Below are 22,992 nucleotides of genomic sequence, written 5' to 3'. Positions count from 1 at the left end.
AATAAAGAGTATTTGATTTAACCCTTACCAAAATAATATTATTTACAGTATCAATGAAAATGTGACCCCAAACAAGAAGTTTCTAAAACCTTTGGCTCAAGAAATACAATTATATTTAGTCTTACAATATCATACCAGTACACTTTACACATTACACTTTTAAATTATAAATAATTTTTTATCAATTTTAAGATAGGGTCGCCACTATGTGCGTATTTAACCCAAATATGAGTGAAGGATGAGTGTGGGACAAGTGACAAGTGGCGCGATCTTGTAGTCTTGTTAGTGACTAAGGCCGACAAATCAAATCATCATAAAAAATCATAAATCAATCATTTATTATCATGGACATTTATATATGCATTGACATTGTCAGTGGAGCAGAACATAAAATGCCAATGTTCATTGTCTAAATAATCACAAATTCCTTTCAAATACCGTACAGGATTAACAATCACAATAGAATAAACAATTAACAAATGAATAATAATAATTAACAAAATTGAAGAAAACAAAAATAGACTATATAGAAATAATTAACAGAATTAGATGTAGGCTTGAAGTTACAGGCTTATCACAGGTTGTTCCAGGAACTCTTCAATAGACACGTTCCTTAGACACAGCAGTTAATTATTAATAGAAAATTAATGGTAACTAAGGGACCTACAGTTTATAGTGGAATCCAAGCCACTTTTTCCCTTGTATCAACGAATTGCTCTAATTATCAGGATAGTACTGCGGATAGTCGTGGTACTCACTAGGGCGGACGTTAACCCGCACCAGGGAGCATCGCATCCACATTGCTTGCCTATAAATATCCACGATTCGTGACCTCCTATAAAAAATAAAAAAAAAAGTAAGTAGGTAGCTGGATTACAGGCACGGCCACCTTTAACTCCATTTCATAGAAAAGTATAAGTATAAGGCCGCGGCCTGGTAAGAATTGGCAACTTCGCAAGTAGGGTTGTTTGTCAGACGTCCCATATAAGATAACATGTCAGACAGGTGACATCAGCTCATTAATTCGCATTTATTGATTTAAATTTATGAACATAAATTTATTAAAATATTGAAAATAAAATATATGCAGAATTGGAAACCAATACAATATGAATCGAAAATCTATATCTGTACATTTGAATCGAAGTAAATATTTTCATAGTCCAGTAACCAAACTTTCGTAAATACACAAATACCATTAGCTGCTTCCAAGCGGAACAGCTGTTACAACCCTACTTGAGACGTTGCCACTTCAAGGTCGCGGCCTGGAGTTATAGACAGCCGTACGACGAGCGACGACGCCACCGTCCCAGTGATTTTGATTTATAATGTTAATTAACTAAAACATTCGTTCATCGTTCATAAATAAAGGGCTTTCTGAAAAAAAAAAAACGAATAGTAACAAATAATATAAAATTAGTGTTTTTATCATTTATAATAAACACATAAAATTTTGCATCAAATTTCGCACCATATAAATAATAAAGCCATTTAAGAAAAAACATAGATAGTTTGAAGCAAAACAAAATTAATTGATAGAAAATTATCTTAAACCCATTGCACTCACAATGGTCAGGGATTACCGCTTGAATTTTATCACGAAGCTATCTATATTCCATTTAGTATTGACTACAAAAATATTAATTGATACTATGATTTAAACACAAATCCATTTAGTATTTTGTCTAATTATATACAACGCAACTAAGTACGGTCCATTTGGAACGTGTTTATTTTGAAAGAGAGCAGCGCTACAGATACAATGTTTCTGCTGGTATACAATGTATTGATTGCTTGGCTAGTGACGTTGTAAAACCCCAAAGCAAATGTAACAAGCACACACAGTTTGAAAATATAGCATACTTGATGTATTTTCTACTGATATTTTCCTATAAATAAGATTAGTTTCGCTACATTTTCAATATTTTAACCTATACTTGTGTATTTTCTGTGATATTTTGGTGAGTATATTACGAATTTCATTCATACCACTGCCAGGACCTGCCCATTCAAAATTATTGAAGCAGCCTGGCTTGTCAATAAAATGTAAATTGGTTGCTTATTCAAACAAACTGAAACTTGTAAGGAAATATTCCTACTTCATTTGTTGTTGAATTTTATATTTAAAGTTACCTTAATTTTTTACCTCATGATACTTGATAAAACATTATTTGATTGAGTTAGAATTATTAACGAAAGGTTTTTTTTGTAATTTTAAAGTGCAATAAAAGCTAGGTACTTGTCTAACCCATGACCATAGATTTAATAAGTTATTCAAGCAATAACCTTGTGTAGTACCATTTCAAAACAAAACTTTTTCCAAAATAAATGCCTATTATTTCAGCAATGAATGTACTGTACTAAAAATAATGTGTTAGCATGGTACAAGCAGATGGCCCACTCCTGATAAACTCAAACACTATTTTTTAATCTGAAGGAAAACAAAAATATATATAATTGGAAATTGCTTAATATATTTTCTAAACACTTTAAAGTTACACACATTGCAAAACTGACAACTCTAGAGTTTATTACATAATTATGTTTATGAATACATGTATTTTAAGTGTGTGTATATACAATTAATTTAAAATAGTAGGTATTAAAAATGAAAAGTAATAAATATTTTTAAATTGTTGGGATAGTGCTCAGGTACAAGAATTTAGATAATTTCTTCGATTAAAGATTTCATTTTGTGTTTTTTACTGTATGAACTCTTTATTTGAGTAGGTATATCTACACAAAATCTATATCTATAAAAGAGGAAGTATGTATGTTGAAAGCCTGAAAGTTGCATTACAATCTGTCGAGCGGTTTCGGAGTCCATAGGGTATGTAATGCAACTTTCAGGCTTTATTAAGCTTTATTCAAGGATGGTTTGTGTGAAGTTTGATGCAGATCCGTCCTAACGGCTCCGCCCCAGTGGCTCTGGAATTTCCCATGTTAACCTTATGAGTACTCATATTTAAATGGAATTAAAGAATCTTAACAGCTATTTCAACTAAACAATTTGATTATGTGAGGTTCAAAAAAAGTTATAAGTTTTACCAACAGGGTGCAGCACTATTATTGTTAAATTTATGACAACAGCTAATTTGAACCAAAATCAGCAACAAAAAGCTGTGATACAAAATGAGAACTGTCAAAGTAGGATTTTTACAGAGTTATGTTTATATTTTTAATTTAATAAATCAGTTTTGATACTGTGGGAATAAGACGTTTTATTTATTAAGTGCATAATTCATTAACTTATTGACTTTCTTTTTTCCTATTTGTTTACAAAAATTTATTGTGTTTGTATGGTTTATTTCCCCAAAAATAATGTTTTGAAAACTGAGTAGCCCGTTAATACTTTTAGTGGATCACTAAAAGTTTATCCACATACAAAAAATCTAAGGAAAATAATTATTCTCTTTAGCATTTTCTTCCCGTTGCGAAGCACAGGTTTGACTGCTAGTTACTAATAATCATGTACATCTACATCTGAAAGAAAGGACAGTGAAAATTATTTTAAGTATGGTACAGTATATTACCATAGATAAAACATACTCTTAATACAATTGAAACTGTAAACACCAGATCTAGAAATTTGATTTGGCTAATGTTGTAGCAGAAAACATATTATAAATTTGTCAAAGGGGTTTAATAAATTTTTCAATTACAAAGTGTTGGATATTTTTCTCCAGATTTAGCTGTCTATGAGTCACAATGCCTTTGCCCATTCAGAGGTGCTTCTTCATCTTCAGTCTTCGACAAGGCACAATGCTGATTGCTGTTGTCCAGCTGGTAGGAATTTCAAATTTGTACTCTTTATTTATTTTAATACTGACTACTGTACTATTAAAGACCAACTATAGTACAAATTAAAAAAAAAAAACTATTTTTGAAAAAACCATAACACCTTGTTCCCATCACCCAATCTTGCTGGTTAGAGAAATCATCAAGTTTATCCCACCCTACACCATCAAGCCAAATTTGATCAAAATCAGACCAAAATTAGGTACTCAAGATAACACGCTCACAAGCACACACACACACATACATATAAATATATCAGTCCTAAGTCTAGGTTTTATGCGTTAATACAAAAACATAATGTGACACATATAATGATAATATTGTAGGTGGCTTTTATAGCTACTTCCCTATAGGCAAATTTGCTAAAATGTAGGATTCTTGGAAAAGGTATACTGTGAACGCCTTCATGCACCACTATAATACCACAGATCCTACCCTGGGGATGGATTATATGACCAAACAACAAAACTCGTTTTATTTTGAATGCCAACAAAAAATCATTATTTATATGTTTACGAATGAAAAGACAACAATCTAGATTTGCTTTTCACTTGATGCCTTGCACTTGGGAATTTGAAATTTACAATTACAATTCTTGATGAATGTTTTGGCAAAGTGACAGTCAACCAATAATTTACCCTTTACTGTACTGGCAATGATTTAAGAAATTAAATTAAAATGATAAATGGAATTGTATATATATATCATCTAACATCCAATCCTTTAGGGGCGGAAGAGGTTTTATGTTTGTTTGAGAGTGCAAGAGAAAAACTCCTCTGGAACAATGAGGGAAAATATCTCTCGGCCCATAGCATGTCACATGCAAACCGCGGGCTTGGACTCAGCAACAGTGAAATTGTTGGGGTTTGAACAATCAGGACACATTTATTTTAAAGTACGATTTCTTTATGTTTAGGCACCTAATTTATAGTAAAACTAACTTTTATAGGTTTAACAAAGTAAAATGATGTTTTGTTTAAAGCGATAGTGTTTTTCTTGCGGTAGAAAAACTACACTAATTTGGACTCAAATGATAGTTTTTAAAGTTTTTGATGGACGTTTTATAACTTCAAGCTTCAATATTAATTCCACAGCTGCTCTCTGCCATTGGACTGTTCCTGCTGCTGCTGGGTAGCGCTCATGCACAGGAAATGGCTACAATGCTAGAAGCTGACATAGAAGACTCGGCTCAGCGAGAGGGAATTGTCCTCTCATCAGAGGACAGTGGATTATTTGGCTCGGAAGTAATGATCAACTCATTCAACCAAAATGACATACGGCTCCATAAAGCGCAACATCTTGCGATTGGTATGTCTCCCAACATAATGTTTATGAGTGATAATGTGAAAAAAAATTATACTTTACTTACCTTTAATACAATTGTGCTGCTTTTATGGTTAAAAAAGTTTTCTCAAGCTTTTAAACATTTTTCAATGTTCTTAACTTTGCTGGGTGTAGTTTAAAGAAGGCCTCCTCAATATGTAAACAAGTTTTAAAATTTGGTACTTAAAACAAAATGTGTAAGATACTTTGTCCTAAAAGATTGTTTTAGTTTGTTTTATAACATAAACATAATGTTGTTATTAATAGAAAGAAATACGAAGCAGTTTTAAAATCGTGTATCAAAAAAGAAGTTTTAACAGAGGGAAATATTAGATTTGTCCCGGATTAAAATACAAATTCGTTCACAAGGAAATTGGCTATGCTTAATTAATGTACTGTATTATATAATGTAAATACTATTAATCTCCATACAATATTTCCTGGAATTGATAATAAAAATGTTATGATTAATTGTACATACAAACAACTTTAAAGACAAATATAACAAAATGACAATGAGTTTTATGCTATAAAGTAGAAAATTATTACAGCCACATATAGGCCTACATTCCTCTGAAATAAAAAGAAAATATTAATTGCAATCAAAACAGAACAATCACAACTTTCCCTGTGCTATCAAGCCGATAGTGTGCTTCAAAACAGGTTATACACAGCAGAGCTGTTAAAATTTTATGTATTTTTATATGTTATTTGTTGCAGTGGTTATCATCACTCTCTACACTGGAGTAGCCATGACTACAGTTCTCTTGTTCTCCTGCATTTTATTGCTCTATGGAGCTATAATGGTAAATACACTATTTTTTTGTTGCCAAATAAATTTAATTCTGTGTACACTATCTATATCTATAAAAGAGGAACTATGTATGTATGTATATATATGTGTATATACGTTATGGACTCCGAAACCGCTCGACAGATTGTAATGAAACTTTCAGGCATTATTAAGCATCTTTCAAGGATGGTTCGAGTGTAGTTTGGTGCAGATCTGTTAAAAGGGCTCCCTCAGAGGGTTTTTTAGTTGAGGGCCAGTGGGCCAATGTCAGACGTTTTGATCTACAATGTTTACAAATAAATATAATTTAAAAGCAGAGTGCAGCACAGAAAACTATTTTACTTTTGAATAAGTCCAAATGTATTTAACCCCAATCGCAGCACACCTGTGCACTCAACAACGTTTAAATTCTCCAATGTTAAATATTAAAAACATCAAAACCTTTATCAAAGTATTATGAACAATAAAAGGGATGACAATGCCTTCATATTTTTATCTTTCGTTTTATACCCACACAATCTAACATAAATTATTAACTGAATAATAATCGTGTGTGCTATCTCGGGTTTTCAAATGCCTCTCAATTTGTCATTAAACCCACCACATTACTGTAATTAAAAGAAAGAACTCCAATAATAATGCAAAACTTAAATCCACCAAAGCTGTGCAACGTTACCAGACTAACGATTAAAAAATGACGTCAAAATTGATTAAAGCAAAAATTATCAGTGGTAGGTTTAAGGGAGGAATAGTCTTAATCCCAAGAATACTGATGATTTCATCAAATCAAATCAAATCAAATCAAATCAAAACATCCTTTATTCATTATGTACAAAATATACATGAATAGTGTCAATTCCTAAGAAAACCAACATAAAAATAATATAAATAAATAAGCCGTACAACACTCATCGGAAAAAGTCATTGAGCTTATAGCAACACTTGTTACATAAAAACTTAGATTAACTTTTTTTTAAATGACCTGAGGGAAGATGCAGACTTAATGCAATCAGGCAGGTTGTTATAAAATTTAATACCAGAGTAGTGGGGCGAAAGTTCAAAGGTAGAACCTACCATCCGAATTACCCTCTGAATTTAAGCAACTACAATTTCCTTAGTGTCTTGCTTTCGCAATCACCATTATAAGGCACTAGGGCAATCCCTGACTATCGTCGGCTTAAATGTAGAAAAAACATGCTTTTCACACATACATGTATTTTGTTAGCGCAGCAACGCGCGCCAGGTAACTGCTAGTAGTAAATAAATGTCAAGGATAATAAGGCATAATATTTACAGCACACATGGACATCCAGCTAACTTTTTTATAAGGGGGGTCTGGAGGATGACCCCGGAAATTTAAAAAAATAGGTACAAAATGTTTCATTTAACCATTGACTATTGTATACTGAAGTTGTATCAATAGTCAAAGATTTAAAACATTTGTGTACTTGACCAATTTATGTTTTTTCACATTGTTTTGTTGTAAAATCTAAAAAAATGTGTAAATGTTACTGTAAATGCAATGTTGGTTATACTATATCTTTAAGAGTTTAAAGTTAACATTTGACTGAGCAAGAGTTATAAATTGTTGCTTGCAAGACGAAGGGGAGTAAGTACATAGACTTATCATATTGAATACTTACACTCTTCGTCTAGCAAGCGGAGAAATGACCCCTTCACATGCAATTATGTATGGTACCGGTAGTTATCCAGCTATCCTTATTCCCACAGCACGTCAGACAACTACTGGTTCCATGGATCAGCGTAGTTCTGCTGGGCCTTGTATTCTGCTGCACAGCTATGCTGGTCTCCATGTTCTTGGCTCATGGTACGAGGGCCTTCATCATACTGGTAAGTACAGTACTACTCCTCCGCTCACTAAATTTAGAGGGTTTGACGGGAAGCAAGCCATCCCCTTAACCTCACCCTAAAAGAGGTGTGTTATTTGATACAACAGCCGATAGCTGATATAAGCTAAAAGAAGTGGCGAGGGAACCCAGGAAACCTTCCTTAAACGGCCTAAATTTGGTGAACTGACCATAATTCCGAGTTGAAGTTATATTATAGTTGACTGGTACAGTGGCGTAGTCCTGTAATCCAGCTACTAGGAGGTCACAGATTGTGGATATTTATTGGCATGCACTGTGGATGTGATACTCCCTGGTGTAGATTCCCCTCTGCACTAGTGAAGTACTACGACTATCCGCAGTACTATCCTGATAATTAGACCAATTCGTTAATACCAAGGCAAAAATGTCGTTAGGATTCCATTATAAACTGTAGGTCCCTTAGTTGCCGTTAGCTGTATGCGCTATTAATTAACAGCCCAAGGATTAATTAACAGTCTAAGGAATATGTGTCGGCTAACAAATCTACAAGATTGCGCCACTCAATCTACACTCATCTCCATTCATACTTGGCTTAAAATACCGTACCGTATGGTCGCCATTTCAATGAAATGTAAAAGTAAAGTAAAGACTATGCCACCCATGCCAAGTATCGCCATCCTAAACTTTTTATGTTTTTTTAAAGAAAACAGCTTTATTGTTGCTTCAAGTTTCTTTTTTAATTCTCAGGTACCGGTACCGCACAGGGTATCTGTTGACTTTTGATGATAAGTTTTGAAAGTTGGTAACCCTGTAATTTTTGCAGGTAGTGGGCAGTCTACATCTTGCGCTGGGATTCTACCTGTGGCTGGTTGTCTATTCCCACTACAGAGAGCTCTGCGAGTTTGATAGAGTCACTTGCAGTACATCTCATCACACCCTCAAACTGGGCTACCTTCACTTCCCTGACAGTGTCTAACTTCCTCTGTACATTTATCTAACTCCTTATGAATATTACCAAAACACCCCAGGCCCCTATACCCCTAAAGATCTTTCTGAGCATCTTACTTCAACCTTTAAGTTTCTCTAACGGCTGAACGATTGTCCTGAAAGTCCCCTTTTAATGAGTTAACTGGTCAGTCTAAATAATGATATAATACTTTTCCTAAATACCCGACCTCCATATTTGCTTGCTGATTACTGTAAAATACTGTCATTCCTATTTTCACTCTACATCTATAAAAAAAAAACCGCCGCAGCAAACCTGCCGACTAAGCGAATTTCCATTTGTCGGAATTGATTTTCAATTAAATCTATTTAAATAACATTAGTTTTAACAAGTACCTAGGTTTGCTGCTACAAGGAAAACTAATAAAGTGTGTTTTTTAGTCAAATATAAATAGCTTAGTATACAGTAAATAAATTTGCCAAGTTTGATCAAAAAATATCCATAAACAAGCAAACTACATTTTACAATATTCTGTATTTTTGTTAAAAAATGTCAACATGACTATGACCTTAGTGTAGAAAGAAGTCGTTGATAATTAAAATTAGTTTAAAGGGTACTAATGTTTTTAAATATATATATATATATATATATAAATTTGAACGAATGGTGTTTTTAGCCTCTGGGGACATCAAAATGAAAAAAGTATATTGGTCCCGGGCCTAGGTCTTACCATGGCCACCTACGGTAATAGCTACTTCCCAATGGGGAAAATTGCTAAAATTAGGTAAATCCTCTTGTATGGAGTTATTTTGGAGTGACTTTGGTTATTCCAACCTCATCATATCATCATATTATAACTTATACATAAAATTACACATTTTTACTACAAAAGTGCTATAATCAAATCTTAATGGTATTATGCAACAGTAATTGTATTTGTTATTTTTTTCAACAATTATATACAGGACCTTTAGCTAATTTGGTGGTGGTACCTTAAAGTGAAATTTGGATTTCTTGATAAGAACCACTGATTTTTCATGGTTCACTTTTAATATGCAATACGTTTTAAGCAATAATATTTCATAATGAATCATATTCATAAACATATCACTTTTACTGGAGTAGACCTGCCACAAATCTAGCAGTTTTTTGTAACTCCTACATAATTCTAGAGTAATTTGGCAATACAGTATCAAATCATCCTTCACGTAGTCTACTCTTGTTGTTTGTCAAAATCAAAATAAATTAAGTACATAAAGCATGAACATTTCTAAATGAAACCTCGCTAAAACAGTCCCATTAATAAATGACACCAGTAAATAATTAAGAGTACATAATCATATTGAAGTAATTATTTTAATGTATGATGAATATTAATATTTTTAAAAAATTTGAAATTTTGTTTGTCCTGTACTTTATCAAACCATTGATGAATTATTTGACATTATTTAAAAGTAGAGTGAAAATGGAGGATATTAAACCAAGATTAAGATTGTAATAAATGGTGTAATAAACATATATGTAAACTGTTTCAATGTGGAAAAAATCATGTTGTTTAAAGAAATCTGTTACTTTAATTAAGTTAAAAATATATAGTGATCTAAACATGTAGGTTTAATTAAGTTTAAGTTATTGATTTATTTAAAAATAACTAATGTTTTGGGATATTAGTGCTTCAAGCACATTTTTAATTGATTAAACCTGTGATAAACTAAACTAAACTTATTACAGTAGACCACCTCTTAACAATCCCTAGCGGGACCGGGACCTAAGTCGTGTAACTCAAAAGGTCGGTTAAAACTGGCAATCCCTAAAAACTTAAAAAAAATTAAATGCTAATATTTGGAATTATATTATCATTATTCTGAAGTTGTGCGTGTATTATTTACAAAATAAACTACGCTAACCTCCTTTTCTTCTTAAGGATTGACGATAAAAGACACAAATAAACCCTACACATGGTAAAGACAAGTACTTTCAGTGGAATAAATCATAGTCCTAGGCAAGAATCAATAAAAATTAATACCTTTAGTAATATAAAGTGATGTTTTCAAAATATATGGTAATACAGTAAGGAACTTATTGTCGAAATTAAAGATATGAGCAACCATTTCGTTAAGAGACAAGATGATTATTTACCATAAATACAAAATAACAAATTCTTAGCAACATCCTGTCGAGTTTAGTGTATTGTTCCCATTACCAAGCGTGGGAGCGGAAATTCTGAGATTCCTAGAAAACAGTGGTTAAACCGTACTCTCAAAACAAGGTCGGTTAAAACAAACTGTAATATTTTACGGGTGAGGGGGGGTAATCTTGCGAGGTCGCTTAAGAGGGGGTCTACTGTAATAATAATAATTAAGATCAAAGTGTACAATTATCAGTCTTCCTTGGTAATTAATATAAACTTTTATTGTTTATGGCCATGTAGTCCTTAATAGGGGAGGGGAGGGGCAAGTTGTAAAAGTCTATTTATTTGCTGTTGATGATTCACTAAAACCATCGATTTTGAATACTTTTCTGTAGCAGACTTGCAGTCAAAGGTAAAACAAAGTCAATATTAATTTTTTGAATCAGGAAGATTACATTGTCATTGACAATATTTATTTTTACTCATAAAATATCTTTACTCAATCCATGTTGTTTAAGTCTTTAATTTTTTATAGATACTGAAATTTAAATAAATTTACTGCAAAACTAAAAATGAAAGATGGTGCTTATAAAAAGGTCAATCAGTAAATTATTATTACAATAGCATAAAAAAAAAAAACTCTTTAAATCACAACAATTTGTTACTATGGACATAATGATTCCTGTTATCTTACTCATACATCCTCTACACCCTAAATGCTAAACAAGCTTTTATCACTGTATTTATAATGCAACATTAAAAGGTTAGTTTTTCATAGTAAAAATTAGCCTAAACACTCTGTGATTTTTATGGTGAAAGACTTCAAGCAATTCCAAGCAAGAAATAATTAGTTTAATGAAAGCACATGACTTTGACACAACAAATTGCTGAGAAATTTTTTTTTTTGTACAGCAACTAAAAAAGTACCAAAAAAGTAGGTATTTAAAAATTTAAAAGGAAATAGTTTGAATATATTTACCATTCAAACATAAGCCGGAATTTAAAAACACAACCTAGAAAACTAAATTTTTAACAGGACATTTTATATCACAGGTTTCCATTTTACTTACAAAACATTGTAAATTACAGTAAAATGTTTGTGTCAAATGAAGTCTGTGGCTTAAATTATCGATTCATCTTAGAATAGTAAACAGAAATTAGATATAACATTAGAATTAGAGTATAGAAAGATTCATTCAATTTGCAAAAATAAAGCCAGCAGTAGAAGAATTTGGAAGAAACTAAAATACAGCATACAAAGTACTTACAGATATGAGTCGTGTTGAGCGAAATGTTTTAGTGTTGGTTGATATCAGAGTTTGGGTGGAAGATGGCAATACGAGATCTAATGAACTAGTTGATGATAGGAGTATTTTGATAACTAAGAGTACAGGATAACATTTTGATCTATTCTGATCAGCCTTAAACTGGGAAGTGGAGCGCGGAACGTCAAGTCCACTCTCTTCTTGTCTTGAAAATGTGATAGTTCTGTTTTCCTAGATGCGGAGAGAATCGCCATTGTAATCACTTTTCTGCTCCCACGCCCAGGGAAATCTGGCTTTATGAGGTGAAAAAACACGTGACACAACTTGTATCATAAGAATACTGTTTAAAACGGCATTATGAAACACAGAGCAGGTTTGCAACACTTAATTAGGAAATATCAACTTCTTAAACACAATTGAAATGTTTCACTCAATCCGATTCGCAACATAGTTGTCACATAGGTAGACCGAACGCACATAGTGCCTAACCGCACGGAAAAGTAGTAAACTATCAGACATTGAATATTTTAAAATAAATAGTTTTAGAAATAGAATTACTCTAAGAACAATCACGTGTCTAAATGCACAATCATTTGTCATTGTGGTTTTATGCTTTTTTTAAGCACTGGTGGAGAAAAATTCAGGGGTGATTGTTTTGCGTTGTATAGATGCAGGCCTATACAATACGGTGTGATATATTGTTGATATTATGATGTACCTTTGACAGTTAAGCTTCTACAAAGGCACTAACGGTTGTGCGTAAAATCATCTCTGTCTTTTTCCTCTCAGGTGGCATCTTTGTCTTAATGATTTCAGGAATACACAGATGTTTTTGAGCAGTGAAAAATAGTATCCATTGAGTCAATTATTATGATGTTTTGTAAAATATGGATAGTATTTTGTGATGCTAAACAAGAATTGAACACAATAAATAAAAGTTATCATGGGATAAATTTAACTTGTTGCATAATGCTTGTAAACTCTTCACTTAACGATGTTACTGATAAAATTTATAGGCCTATTTAAATATTAAAATATTTTAAATAAAAGTAGGGGTTATAATACAACTAACTTGTAATGTTAGTTGCTTAGGCAATTGCATTATCTATAAATTTTACTAAATATATACACGGCACCTTGACATTTTATGTGTTTTGTGACCCCTTGAGGGATACATAATCTAAATTAATGACAATAAGTTTCGAGTGTATACATCCCTGAGGGGAAAATATTGAGAATTTGACTAGTATTTGTATGGAAGGGTTGTTAACCGAGATAAGTATATAGGCCCTACTATAGTTTGGCCACTTAAAAAACGACCTGCGCGCTAATGCTAAACCAATGCTGGAGGAGGTCGCTTTCTAAGCGGCCGAACAATACATTAAAAATTCATACTTTTCAAATTTTACAAATCTTTGTATTGTTAACAATGTACTATCTAAGGATAATATTTAAATACATCAAAACCAACAAACAATCAAAGATTGTTCAGCATTCAATCCCTCCTAAAAACAAATATTTTGATACTTTTAGGTTACTTTTAATATTACAGGAGCCATCTTAAGTTTTAAAAAGTTAACTTTTTAATATTTCCAAATTAATTTAACATAGCTGTCTATTCTAACAAGAGATTGGCTACCTGCACACCTTTCCATGAGGTTCTTGACCCTTTTGGATCAAAGTGGTTACTAAAACCCCAGAAGCTTAATTTATACTGGTATATATAAATTTTCAAAACGAAAATGCCAGCAGTTCTTGTAATATTAAAATGCAAATCCAGATTTTAAACTGTTGAATTTTAAACAACAAGACAATTATTTGTTAATAATTGCATTCTAGAGAAGAATGGTATCAGAGGAAAAACGGGGGCTGAAATAAAATCATTATAGTTTTTGAAGGCTGCTCTTAAAAAGAATAAATAATTATGTATCCATAAACTAGCGTTAGTATACAGTAGTTGAATTGATCAACGGTTTATACTTTTCCTCTTTTTAATTGTAAACAAACACAATGAAAAACTAATTTATTGATACACCATGCAATTCTGCATTGCTGATACGCAGCACTAGAGTTTGTAAAATTTTTTGCTATAATTTTGTGTTTTTAGCTTGATGTTACAGCAAATTTAAAATAACAAATAAATAAGAAGTAGTAGAACCAAAGATAAGATAATTTTTTTTATCTAAATATAAAATAACATTAATTTAAGCATCAAAATCATCTATTAGCCGTTTACTACCCATTGGATGACTCCATCAGGAATAAAGTTTAAGATGGCTTCATGCAGCAAAGATTAGGAGGAATGATATAACAGACCAAACTAAGAACAAAATGTTCAATGAAGATGGCTGCCAGAACCAAACTATCCCCTAATTTACCAATGAGTGAGTTGAGTTAGCCTTATCTATCTAGCATTTTGTTATTCTATAAAGTGTGTCTTGTATATGTGAATAGTTTATTTTTTACTCTATGTAACAAAAGATATATTTTATGCCACTGATTTACTCTATACATATCTAAGGCATGATGTTAAGTGATGGTTTTTGTTAAGTTGAAAGTATGTTGTGATGATTTTAGGAGTGCAGACAAATTACGAGATTGTTAATTTTGACAGCAAGCTAAAACAATTTGTAATCTTTCACGGCCCTATTTTCTTATTTGTTGTAAACAAATTAAGAATTTAAAACCCTTCTCGGTTGGCATAGTATACACATGCTCAAAGTAAAAAAAAAATCTCATGCTATTTAGATGGGAATACAAATAACAAAAAATACAAAATAAAACCCTGGATGAAACAAATAAGGGAGAGAGAACATCAACATTGAAGTAAAACTTGAGTAAATTGTCTTGAAAATGACTTTTTTACCCAATCAAGATAAGAAACATCCATCTTACAATGAATTTATTTTGAACAGTGTTGTGAATCAGTTGTTTTAAGACTGATTGTACGAATAATATAATAGGTTAAATACCTGTTGTCCGTCTTTAGTCCTTAAATATAGTCTAAGAATGACTAGTTTTTGGGTCACAGACCCTTTTTAAAATCCACATCAAACTAGTTGGTCTATGAATCCGACAGAAGTCTTTGTCAATACATAAATACACGTCGACTCATAAAGTTCACAGTTATACACAAAAACATTTAATAACAGTAGGTTGGCAACATTTAAACGTGGGGCAAAGCAACACAGGTTGCCTAAAGTTCCATGTATTGAGTTCCACCGTGTCCCCCATTAAAAAATCCAAATTGAAAATGGGTCCTTGACCTGAAGCTAGTCATCCTTAAGTGCATACTTAAGACTATATTTAAAGACTGAAGGACAAAAGGTACGTAACCTTATATTATTTTATTTAAGTCAATCTCAATAATTTACAAAACCCGACCTCTATTTGTAGTTAATAAATTTAAAACTGTCTGTCATTTAAGTTTTAAAGTTTACTTATGCCTTTGCTGAGGAGGGTGGTATGGTATTAATTTGTTTATTAAAAAAAAATGTATAACATAATTGATTAGAGCTTCCTACACTACAAAAAAAAACTGTCCTAGAACTACATGCTAAATCGTAGGATTAAAAAAAATGTGTTGATTTGGTAAACAGCAAATGTTATAGTACAAGTTATTTTATTTAACAGATAAAACTTACGGTGTTTTCACCTTAAGATGTGATATACCGATGTATTTTTAGGAAATGTGTTGTGAAGAAGGTTGTATTTTTTTGGAGAGGATCAATATATTTTACGAGGAAGAGCTACTTATTCAACAGCTTGAAGCACATGTACTTACAAAAATATATATAAATAAACAAAATGAAACGTATTATGAGACAATTTGAGTATTATTTTACTCCAGAGATCCCTATACAATTTAGCAAGTGAACTTTGATAGACCATGACTCTCAAGAAAATATGTACGACACGCTATGAATAACTTGGTGGCTTGTTATCAAGTGGCATTAAATTTTCTGGCCAAATTTAGGATAATCTAATCAAATATTATTGGTTATTGTTACAATTATAAAAGCAGCATTGCAGTATATGCAAAATAAAGAAATTATGTGCATAAGTTGTCACATAGGTTTTAGCCTCTGCATTTAGAGTCCTAACTGGCTGTATAACTGATAAAAGTTCAGTCTGTTACTAAATTATTTTCTACACATTGTAATCTTCATAAATTTAAATGCATAGATTTCAATTGGGAAAGGAAAAAGGTTCTATAGTTTTAAAACTACATAATTGCGTAGATTTAGTTTCCATTTCTGGATTTTGTATGAAAGTTAATGCAAAGTGGAGTCTATATTTTTGATTGAAATATTTTCTAATGGTTTTAAAATAATACCAGTAGCAACTATCTAAAATAAAAATGTATTAATTTAGACAAGGGGTTCCGAATGAAAACAATGTGTTGTTTCTAAACAATGTATTTCAACAATAAAAATTAAATAACCCAATAACATTGATAATTCTACTTTTCTAAGATGACACCCTGCTTCAAAAGTGGAATATTATATTTTACTTTGTACACAGTTTTCACTCAAATAACAACAGAACAAATTTACAATGCATAAAATAAAAATAATTACAAATAGCTGTACAACTCACGAGCCTACATGAGTGTGTGTTTTGGGACGGGCACAAAATCTTTCAGAGATTTCAATATTGAGTAAAAGAAAACTAGTTCTTAGCTGCCATTCGTCAATAAAATAAGTATAATATAGTAAAGAGAACGCTGATTATTAACAAATGTTCAAGAAAAACTTTTTTTGTACACTCAATTAAAATTGACATAGAATATTAAGACAATGAGCCATATACGATAGTTTATATTTTAACAGTTTAGCAAAATGGAATATGTTAATTTAAAGACTGCTTTCTTATATAACTGTTTGACTTTTAAGTTGGATCAAAAATTACTTTCCATTTTACTGCAAGTAGGCTCATGTACTTATATGAACAGTAGAAATGTAATGCAAATAGTTATCATACAAACAAACTTATATTAAAAACGTATAAAATAGAAAAATAAAATATAATCACAATTTTATCAAACAAAAAATTCTTGAAATAATTTTTACCATACAATACAGTACAGAGAACATGTATAATATTTCATAGCACCATAACTTTTGTCATTGAAAGATAATTTAGTCAACTGATGTAGTTGTTTTATCACATTTATAGTAAAAATTATTTACACATAATTTAAGAATTCTATAACAAATCTGGACAAAAATTTGATTTTATTAACTTATTTAACTGAGAGGAGAATACATGCATATTATTAATAAGCAACGGTGTCATAAAATTGTGAGTGTTGATAATATTTCAGGTGAATAAATATAAATAAATCATCACGATATTAAGTAGAATTGGTAAAAAAGTTATTCTTAGTGAGTTCAGCAGTTTTGTATGGATAATCAAATTACCGAATCTCAAAATCAGCTCAATATCTAGGTTTTTAAGTCTTTCTCTTGTTATTAGTTATTTGAATGAACGACGTATAAAATAAAAGTATCTTTTCATTTATGTCATTACTAAATGTTATTACAATGATAAGATTTCAATATTTCACTTTTACATCATTTTAGAAATTATTCTGCCAGTGCATAATAATATTATTTTGATTTATATTTGAAGAACTTTAGCAACAATATGACATGTCAATAGCATTGAAAAAGATGGCTGTGATTATACATTATACTGTGATTGAACATATTTTGTCGGTTATTCAAACGTAGGAATACAAAGGCTTTGTCTATTCAAAGACACAACAGTAATTTTTATCTTATGCTTTTTGTGATGTTGTCTTAAATTCCACAACTGTAAGTGTTAGTGTATACAAAAATCTATTTGTTAAAATAATCGAGAGTTGTTTTCTGAACTTTATCTATATCACAGTATGAGATCCATGTCATTGTCTGCTCCATTACATTCCATTGGCCAATCCTGACAAACTACTGTACTCTCTCCCGACAGTTCCCGTTGCCTGGCTCATTTACCAATTGATTTGAAATTTTTGTGATGATTTCAGTTAATCTGAGTTTCAATTGAACAGGGTGTACTTAAAAGGGATTTTATTGTACCAGGAGTGGATTACACATTTTATAAAGTTGAAATATATTAGTATTAGTTCAAGTTGACTAACAACATAGAGATTCTATGACAGATTAGATCCAATGATCAATAAACGATTGATGTAGGAATATTCAGTATAATTTTATTTAAATGTCTTTAAGCTTATCAATAGAGTTGATTATTGTCATGGCTATTAATTGCCCTGCTATTACAAAAAAATATAACATTGCAGTGGTAAACATACTGTAACAAGTTTATGTTTCTTATACTTCCACTGAAGTTTAGTGATGAGATTACAAAGTTGTGTAAAATCTCAAATAATTATATTTTTGTTGCAATCGCTGATAACCAAAGAACAAATATTTGAACTAGCCTCAAGTATGTAAGTATGTTTCACTGAAGTGTTTAGGTTGGAATATATACATCCAGTTCATTGCAGTAATTGTATTATTTTACTCATACATATTCACTAATTTCAAAAGAAAATTATATAAAATGTGTCACATAACACCATAGAACCTAATAAACACTAATTTAATTTGAGTAAAACATCAAACTGATAGAATAACAAAACTTAACAAATACTTTTTACAACATTGCATTGCTCTGCATTGGCTTGAATTTCACTTAGGTCTATTTTCTTAATTTATGTTAAATATTTCAATTATTACCCAATAAAATAGGTTGTACCGTCTCATATGTTTACACATAAAGGAAAACATAAATAAGTTATTATTATTTTTGAATGATAAAACTACAATACAAACATAGCTTTGATTCATATTAAATAACAGAAATGACACTCATATCAGAGGTTACTTTATATAAATCACATTTTTTTGGATCAGTTATAAAGTCATAAACCCTCACCTCACGGAACATAGAATAGTTTTACAATAAGTGGCATACTTATGATTGCCAATGTTATCGTTGATGAGGACTTAAAAGGTGATGAAAGTAACTGCACTTGGAATTGCCATTGAATAAATCCAACTATTCTTACTATTTTGAACATATTGCAGAAATTCATTTTGATCTATTTATATTGATATGTATATCAGACTTTACTGATTTGTGCTTAAAAAAACTTGATTCTTTTATATTACGGCATTATAACTGGACATGATTTTACAGCAACCAAACCAAAACCAAAGTCACACTATCATTTTTGCCAATACCTAATTAATCCTACAATAATGTTTAGACCGTGATAAAAATAGTCGTATTATTTTTAAAGGCCTAAATACAAATTTGATTAACTTAAATTATCTTATTATTTTCAAGAAATAGAAACTTAATTTAATGACTTAGATTAAGACACAAACAGATCCCTCTGAAGCAGGACAATAAATCAAGGAAAATGTACCTTATTTTCAGTCTTTATACATCATTTTAATTTTAAATATTTACATTACAATAAAAGAAATTTAACTTTTTTTAATGTTTCATAAAATTTTGACCTACATTTGCTTGACAAAGTAAAATTTTAAAAATATCTAATAACTTTAAGACAAATTTTACAAGTTAAGTCTTTTTTAAGTCTTTTTCAGCTTCGCATCCTGAATTTTCTCCCTTAAAACAATTTGAATGTTGACTACTTTTATGCTTCATTCATAACACAACGTTTCAATGTGTAGCCTAATGAAAAGTAAAAAGTTATATTCATGCGATAGTAAAAAAGTTTGTGAAATGTACGTTTTTTGTCGTTCACACAAGTGAAGAAAAATTATTTTAAACATTCGCCTAAACAAGTATGTCTGTATTACATTGCTATTGCTATGCCCGCAAACAACTTTAGCCTGCTCAATGAAGTGTAGCAGAAAACATTCTCTTTCAAGAAAATTATAAATTCAAATTGAGATATGAATATTTTTTAAAGTAACTGTTGTACAAAATTTATTACAGTAGAACCTTAATATCAGGCTTAAACAGGCGGCAGGTTGGCCGAATTTAGGAAAATGCTGGAACATGGAGACTATTTAAATTGGGCTATTAGAGTTATTATTGGTGAATTTTAGACAGCAAAAGGTCCTAAAAACAACAAATCAACAATAACAGAATACAAAAATAATAATACTAATAATTCAATAATTGCAGAATAGGAGCGATAACATCTTTTAAGAGCAGGTGGCAGGTGCGCGTATGTATGTTTTGTGTTTCGTCTCCCGATTTGTCACCACATGCCAATAATGTGGTAGAGCGGTTCAGCGTTGCAAGTGATTACCTACTTCACAATAATATGATATTAGGTAACTTACAGTAATTAATGTAATGTATGTAATTTCAAATTCAGTACAATATACAAACGTTCTATATTGTGTATTGAGGTTCTAAAGTAACATAATTTTGATGTAATAACATCAATTACTTCTGTAATTTTTTTCAAAGTATAGGTCTTTGACAAAATGTTGAAAGAATTAATCGTTTTCAGGATATCAAGCGACAAAGACTTTTAAATACCAAACTTGATTCAAAGAAAAATTGTTTTTCAAATCGTCTTTTCTCAATAAGACAATTTTAGGAAAATGTGACATGCTTCACAGGTGGGAACATTTACAAAGGGTGCAATCAGCAATCAACGTTACTAACGTTAGTCAGTCATTTCTAGGAAATTGCAGGATTTTTCCTTGAAACATTCCCCTTTGTTGTTGAAGAGGAACTTGAAGTAGTTTCCGTCTGCACAGACGACTATAAAAATATATGAAAAAATGTAAACAAAATCTTAAGGGAGAAATAACAATGTTGCAAGAAATAACACTCACAGTAGTTTCACTTTGACATAATAATTGTAACTTTTAGAATCCTTGTGAGATTTATTATAAGAATAAAGAATATTAATGATCTATTAGAATTAACATCCACATTATGTTATGTTTTGTAATACAATAATAAACTAGCGTTTTTATTTTGAAATACATTGAATATTGATTGTATAAGGTGTAAATTACATGGTACATTTAACCTAAGATTTTTTTTTTAAGCATAAGGAAATGCTTCTACTAAAATAATGTAGATACTTAACTTTAAATGTTATCAATATGTTCACCGAAAACCCAAAACTAAACAAAGTAAAGTGTACCAGTGCTTAAACTCATGCAAATGGAAAATAAAACAGCCAAGTGATCTTTCATTTCTAAAATAATTTTGAACACCTCAAAAATACTTATTTTTAGCTATTTACACACAAACTAATAGTCAATTGTAAAACACACAATACTAAACAAAACCTAAATACAGTAACTTCAATACTGTTCCTTAACGTTTAAAAAAAGCAGCCTTTTACTTGATGCCAATTACTTGAGTTTTTTTTTCAAAATATCTTCCATTTTCCCAGATACAGGTTGTTGTGAGGCCAAGGTTGTTTGCACGTGGCACCACAGTAACTTTAAAGAATACGTTCCTCTGACTAGCACATATTTTTTCATTATTCGGTTGTGAATTTCCTGATTATTGTCCACTAAAGATGAGTAGACCAAAGTAATCCACGTAGCCACACAAAATAGTCCAGTGGACATAAGGTCTGGCGACCTGGCATGCTGATTAACCACACCATATAGGGCATTTTCATTCCTACTTGTTCATTTTATGTATTCAGAGTTAAGTCTTGCTGCCAAATACTCTGTTTTAATATAAGTGCCAGGCAGCCACAAACCACCTTAGAACTAGTAATCATAATTGTTTTGTACTTTAAAAAAAATTAATATACCTACTGTAAATTTTGTTGATACTTTTTCGAATCAATTGGACTTTGCCGAAAAAATCATATGTAATACTATGAATAAATATATTTGAACTTGAAAAAATCCACATGAAGACTCTGAAAATTTAAGAAATTACAACATATCATGAAAAATAATGATGTGGTTACCTATAACAGAGTTATTTTCGGCTCCGAAGGCGCATATACACTGTGGACCACCGGGCACTTGGAACTTACAGAAGCTCCAGCGACTGGCAAAGTACTTGGGTAAAAATGTAGCTGACGCAAGGCTGAAACACAGATAAGTAAAATTGAATACAGGAGCTAAGTTGACTAAAACATTACACTGACTTACATGACATGATCTAGCTTGAGAGTAGCTCTGAGATCTTTCTAAGTACGTGGGTGATTCTTGTTGGTGTGCAAATGTAAGCTTCCTTAGCCAGAGAGAGAGGCCCACCTTAAATAAACCGTGTTCGGCTTGGGTGAAAGTTGACGGCATTAGTGAGTTTAATTAGGGATTGCACACAACACATATTTTGTTCTTTTCATGCTAGTACAGAGAAATAGGCCACAGATTTATCGCCACGGATTTATCTTTTATCACCGTTATTTTGGTTGGATGATGTGTTAAATACGTGCTATGAAAAAATAAAAAATACTTTTATAAATAAATAAAAAATTAATGTTTTAAATATACCATAGTTAGCGGTACGGCTCTTTACCACTCTTCAAATAAAGTACAAAGACCCACGGCTGAGTCTGTGTGTATCGCTATCTCATAATTAACTGTTTCAAAGGTGATTTTACTTTTTTATTTGTATTTTAATTTATGGTGATAGCTTAAAAATCTGGCATTGTTTAGTTATGTTTACATAATTATTAAACCTTTATCGTTTTAAAGTTAACATGTATTAAAAATTATGTATTGTCATTTTTACAGTGTTTTATATGTTCCATTTTATTTGACCTCACCCCGACCTTGCCATAATTAGGTGTCAGAACATTGAAATTTGTAAATGAAATAGAATTAATTAGTTTTAATAGGTACAGCTCCAAACATATTAGTAATTTTAGGGCAGCCCTAATTTTTTGATTGCAATCCCCAATCATTTAGTGGCTCCTTGTTTCATCG

General features: G+C 31.1%; 2 protein-coding genes across 3 annotated transcripts in view; one reads left to right on the top strand and one right to left on the bottom strand.

Moving 5' to 3' along the window:
• The first annotated feature begins 1,814 nt into the window (after positions 1-1,814).
• Positions 1,815-15,913, top strand: LOC129000777 (uncharacterized). Its single transcript, XM_054427771.1, has 6 exons — positions 1,815-1,961; positions 3,687-3,786; positions 4,893-5,106; positions 5,842-5,927; positions 7,646-7,765; positions 8,567-15,913. Exons 2-6 carry the CDS (start codon positions 3,709-3,711, stop codon positions 8,717-8,719), a joined length of 651 nt encoding a protein of 216 aa, XP_054283746.1. The 5' UTR covers positions 1,815-1,961; positions 3,687-3,708; the 3' UTR covers positions 8,720-15,913.
• LOC129000772 (WD repeat domain phosphoinositide-interacting protein 3-like) overlaps positions 3,657-22,992 on the bottom strand; it is a 33,301-nt gene continuing 13,965 nt past the window's right edge. Inside the window, exons 7-8 of one of the 2 annotated variants that reach the window (XM_054427767.1) lie at positions 22,026-22,147; positions 3,657-3,783 (exon numbers count right to left, since the gene is read on the bottom strand). In XM_054427767.1, coding sequence (XP_054283742.1) covers positions 3,743-3,783; positions 22,026-22,147 — 163 coding nt within the window. In that variant the 3' untranslated portion in view covers positions 3,657-3,742. Of the gene's footprint in view, positions 3,784-16,487; positions 20,846-22,025; positions 22,148-22,992 lie in introns of those variants that run through there. The other variant, XM_054427766.1, reaches the window with a different exon arrangement.

Source organism: Macrosteles quadrilineatus, unplaced genomic scaffold (assembly GCF_028750875.1).
Source record: "Macrosteles quadrilineatus isolate MER2022 unplaced genomic scaffold, UCM_ALF_1.0 Scaffold_8__2_contigs__length_117827958, whole genome shotgun sequence".
Taxonomy (NCBI): Eukaryota; Metazoa; Arthropoda; class Insecta; order Hemiptera; family Cicadellidae; genus Macrosteles; species Macrosteles quadrilineatus.
Note: the sequence above shows the minus strand (reverse complement) of the source record. Positions and strands in the feature narration are given on the sequence as shown.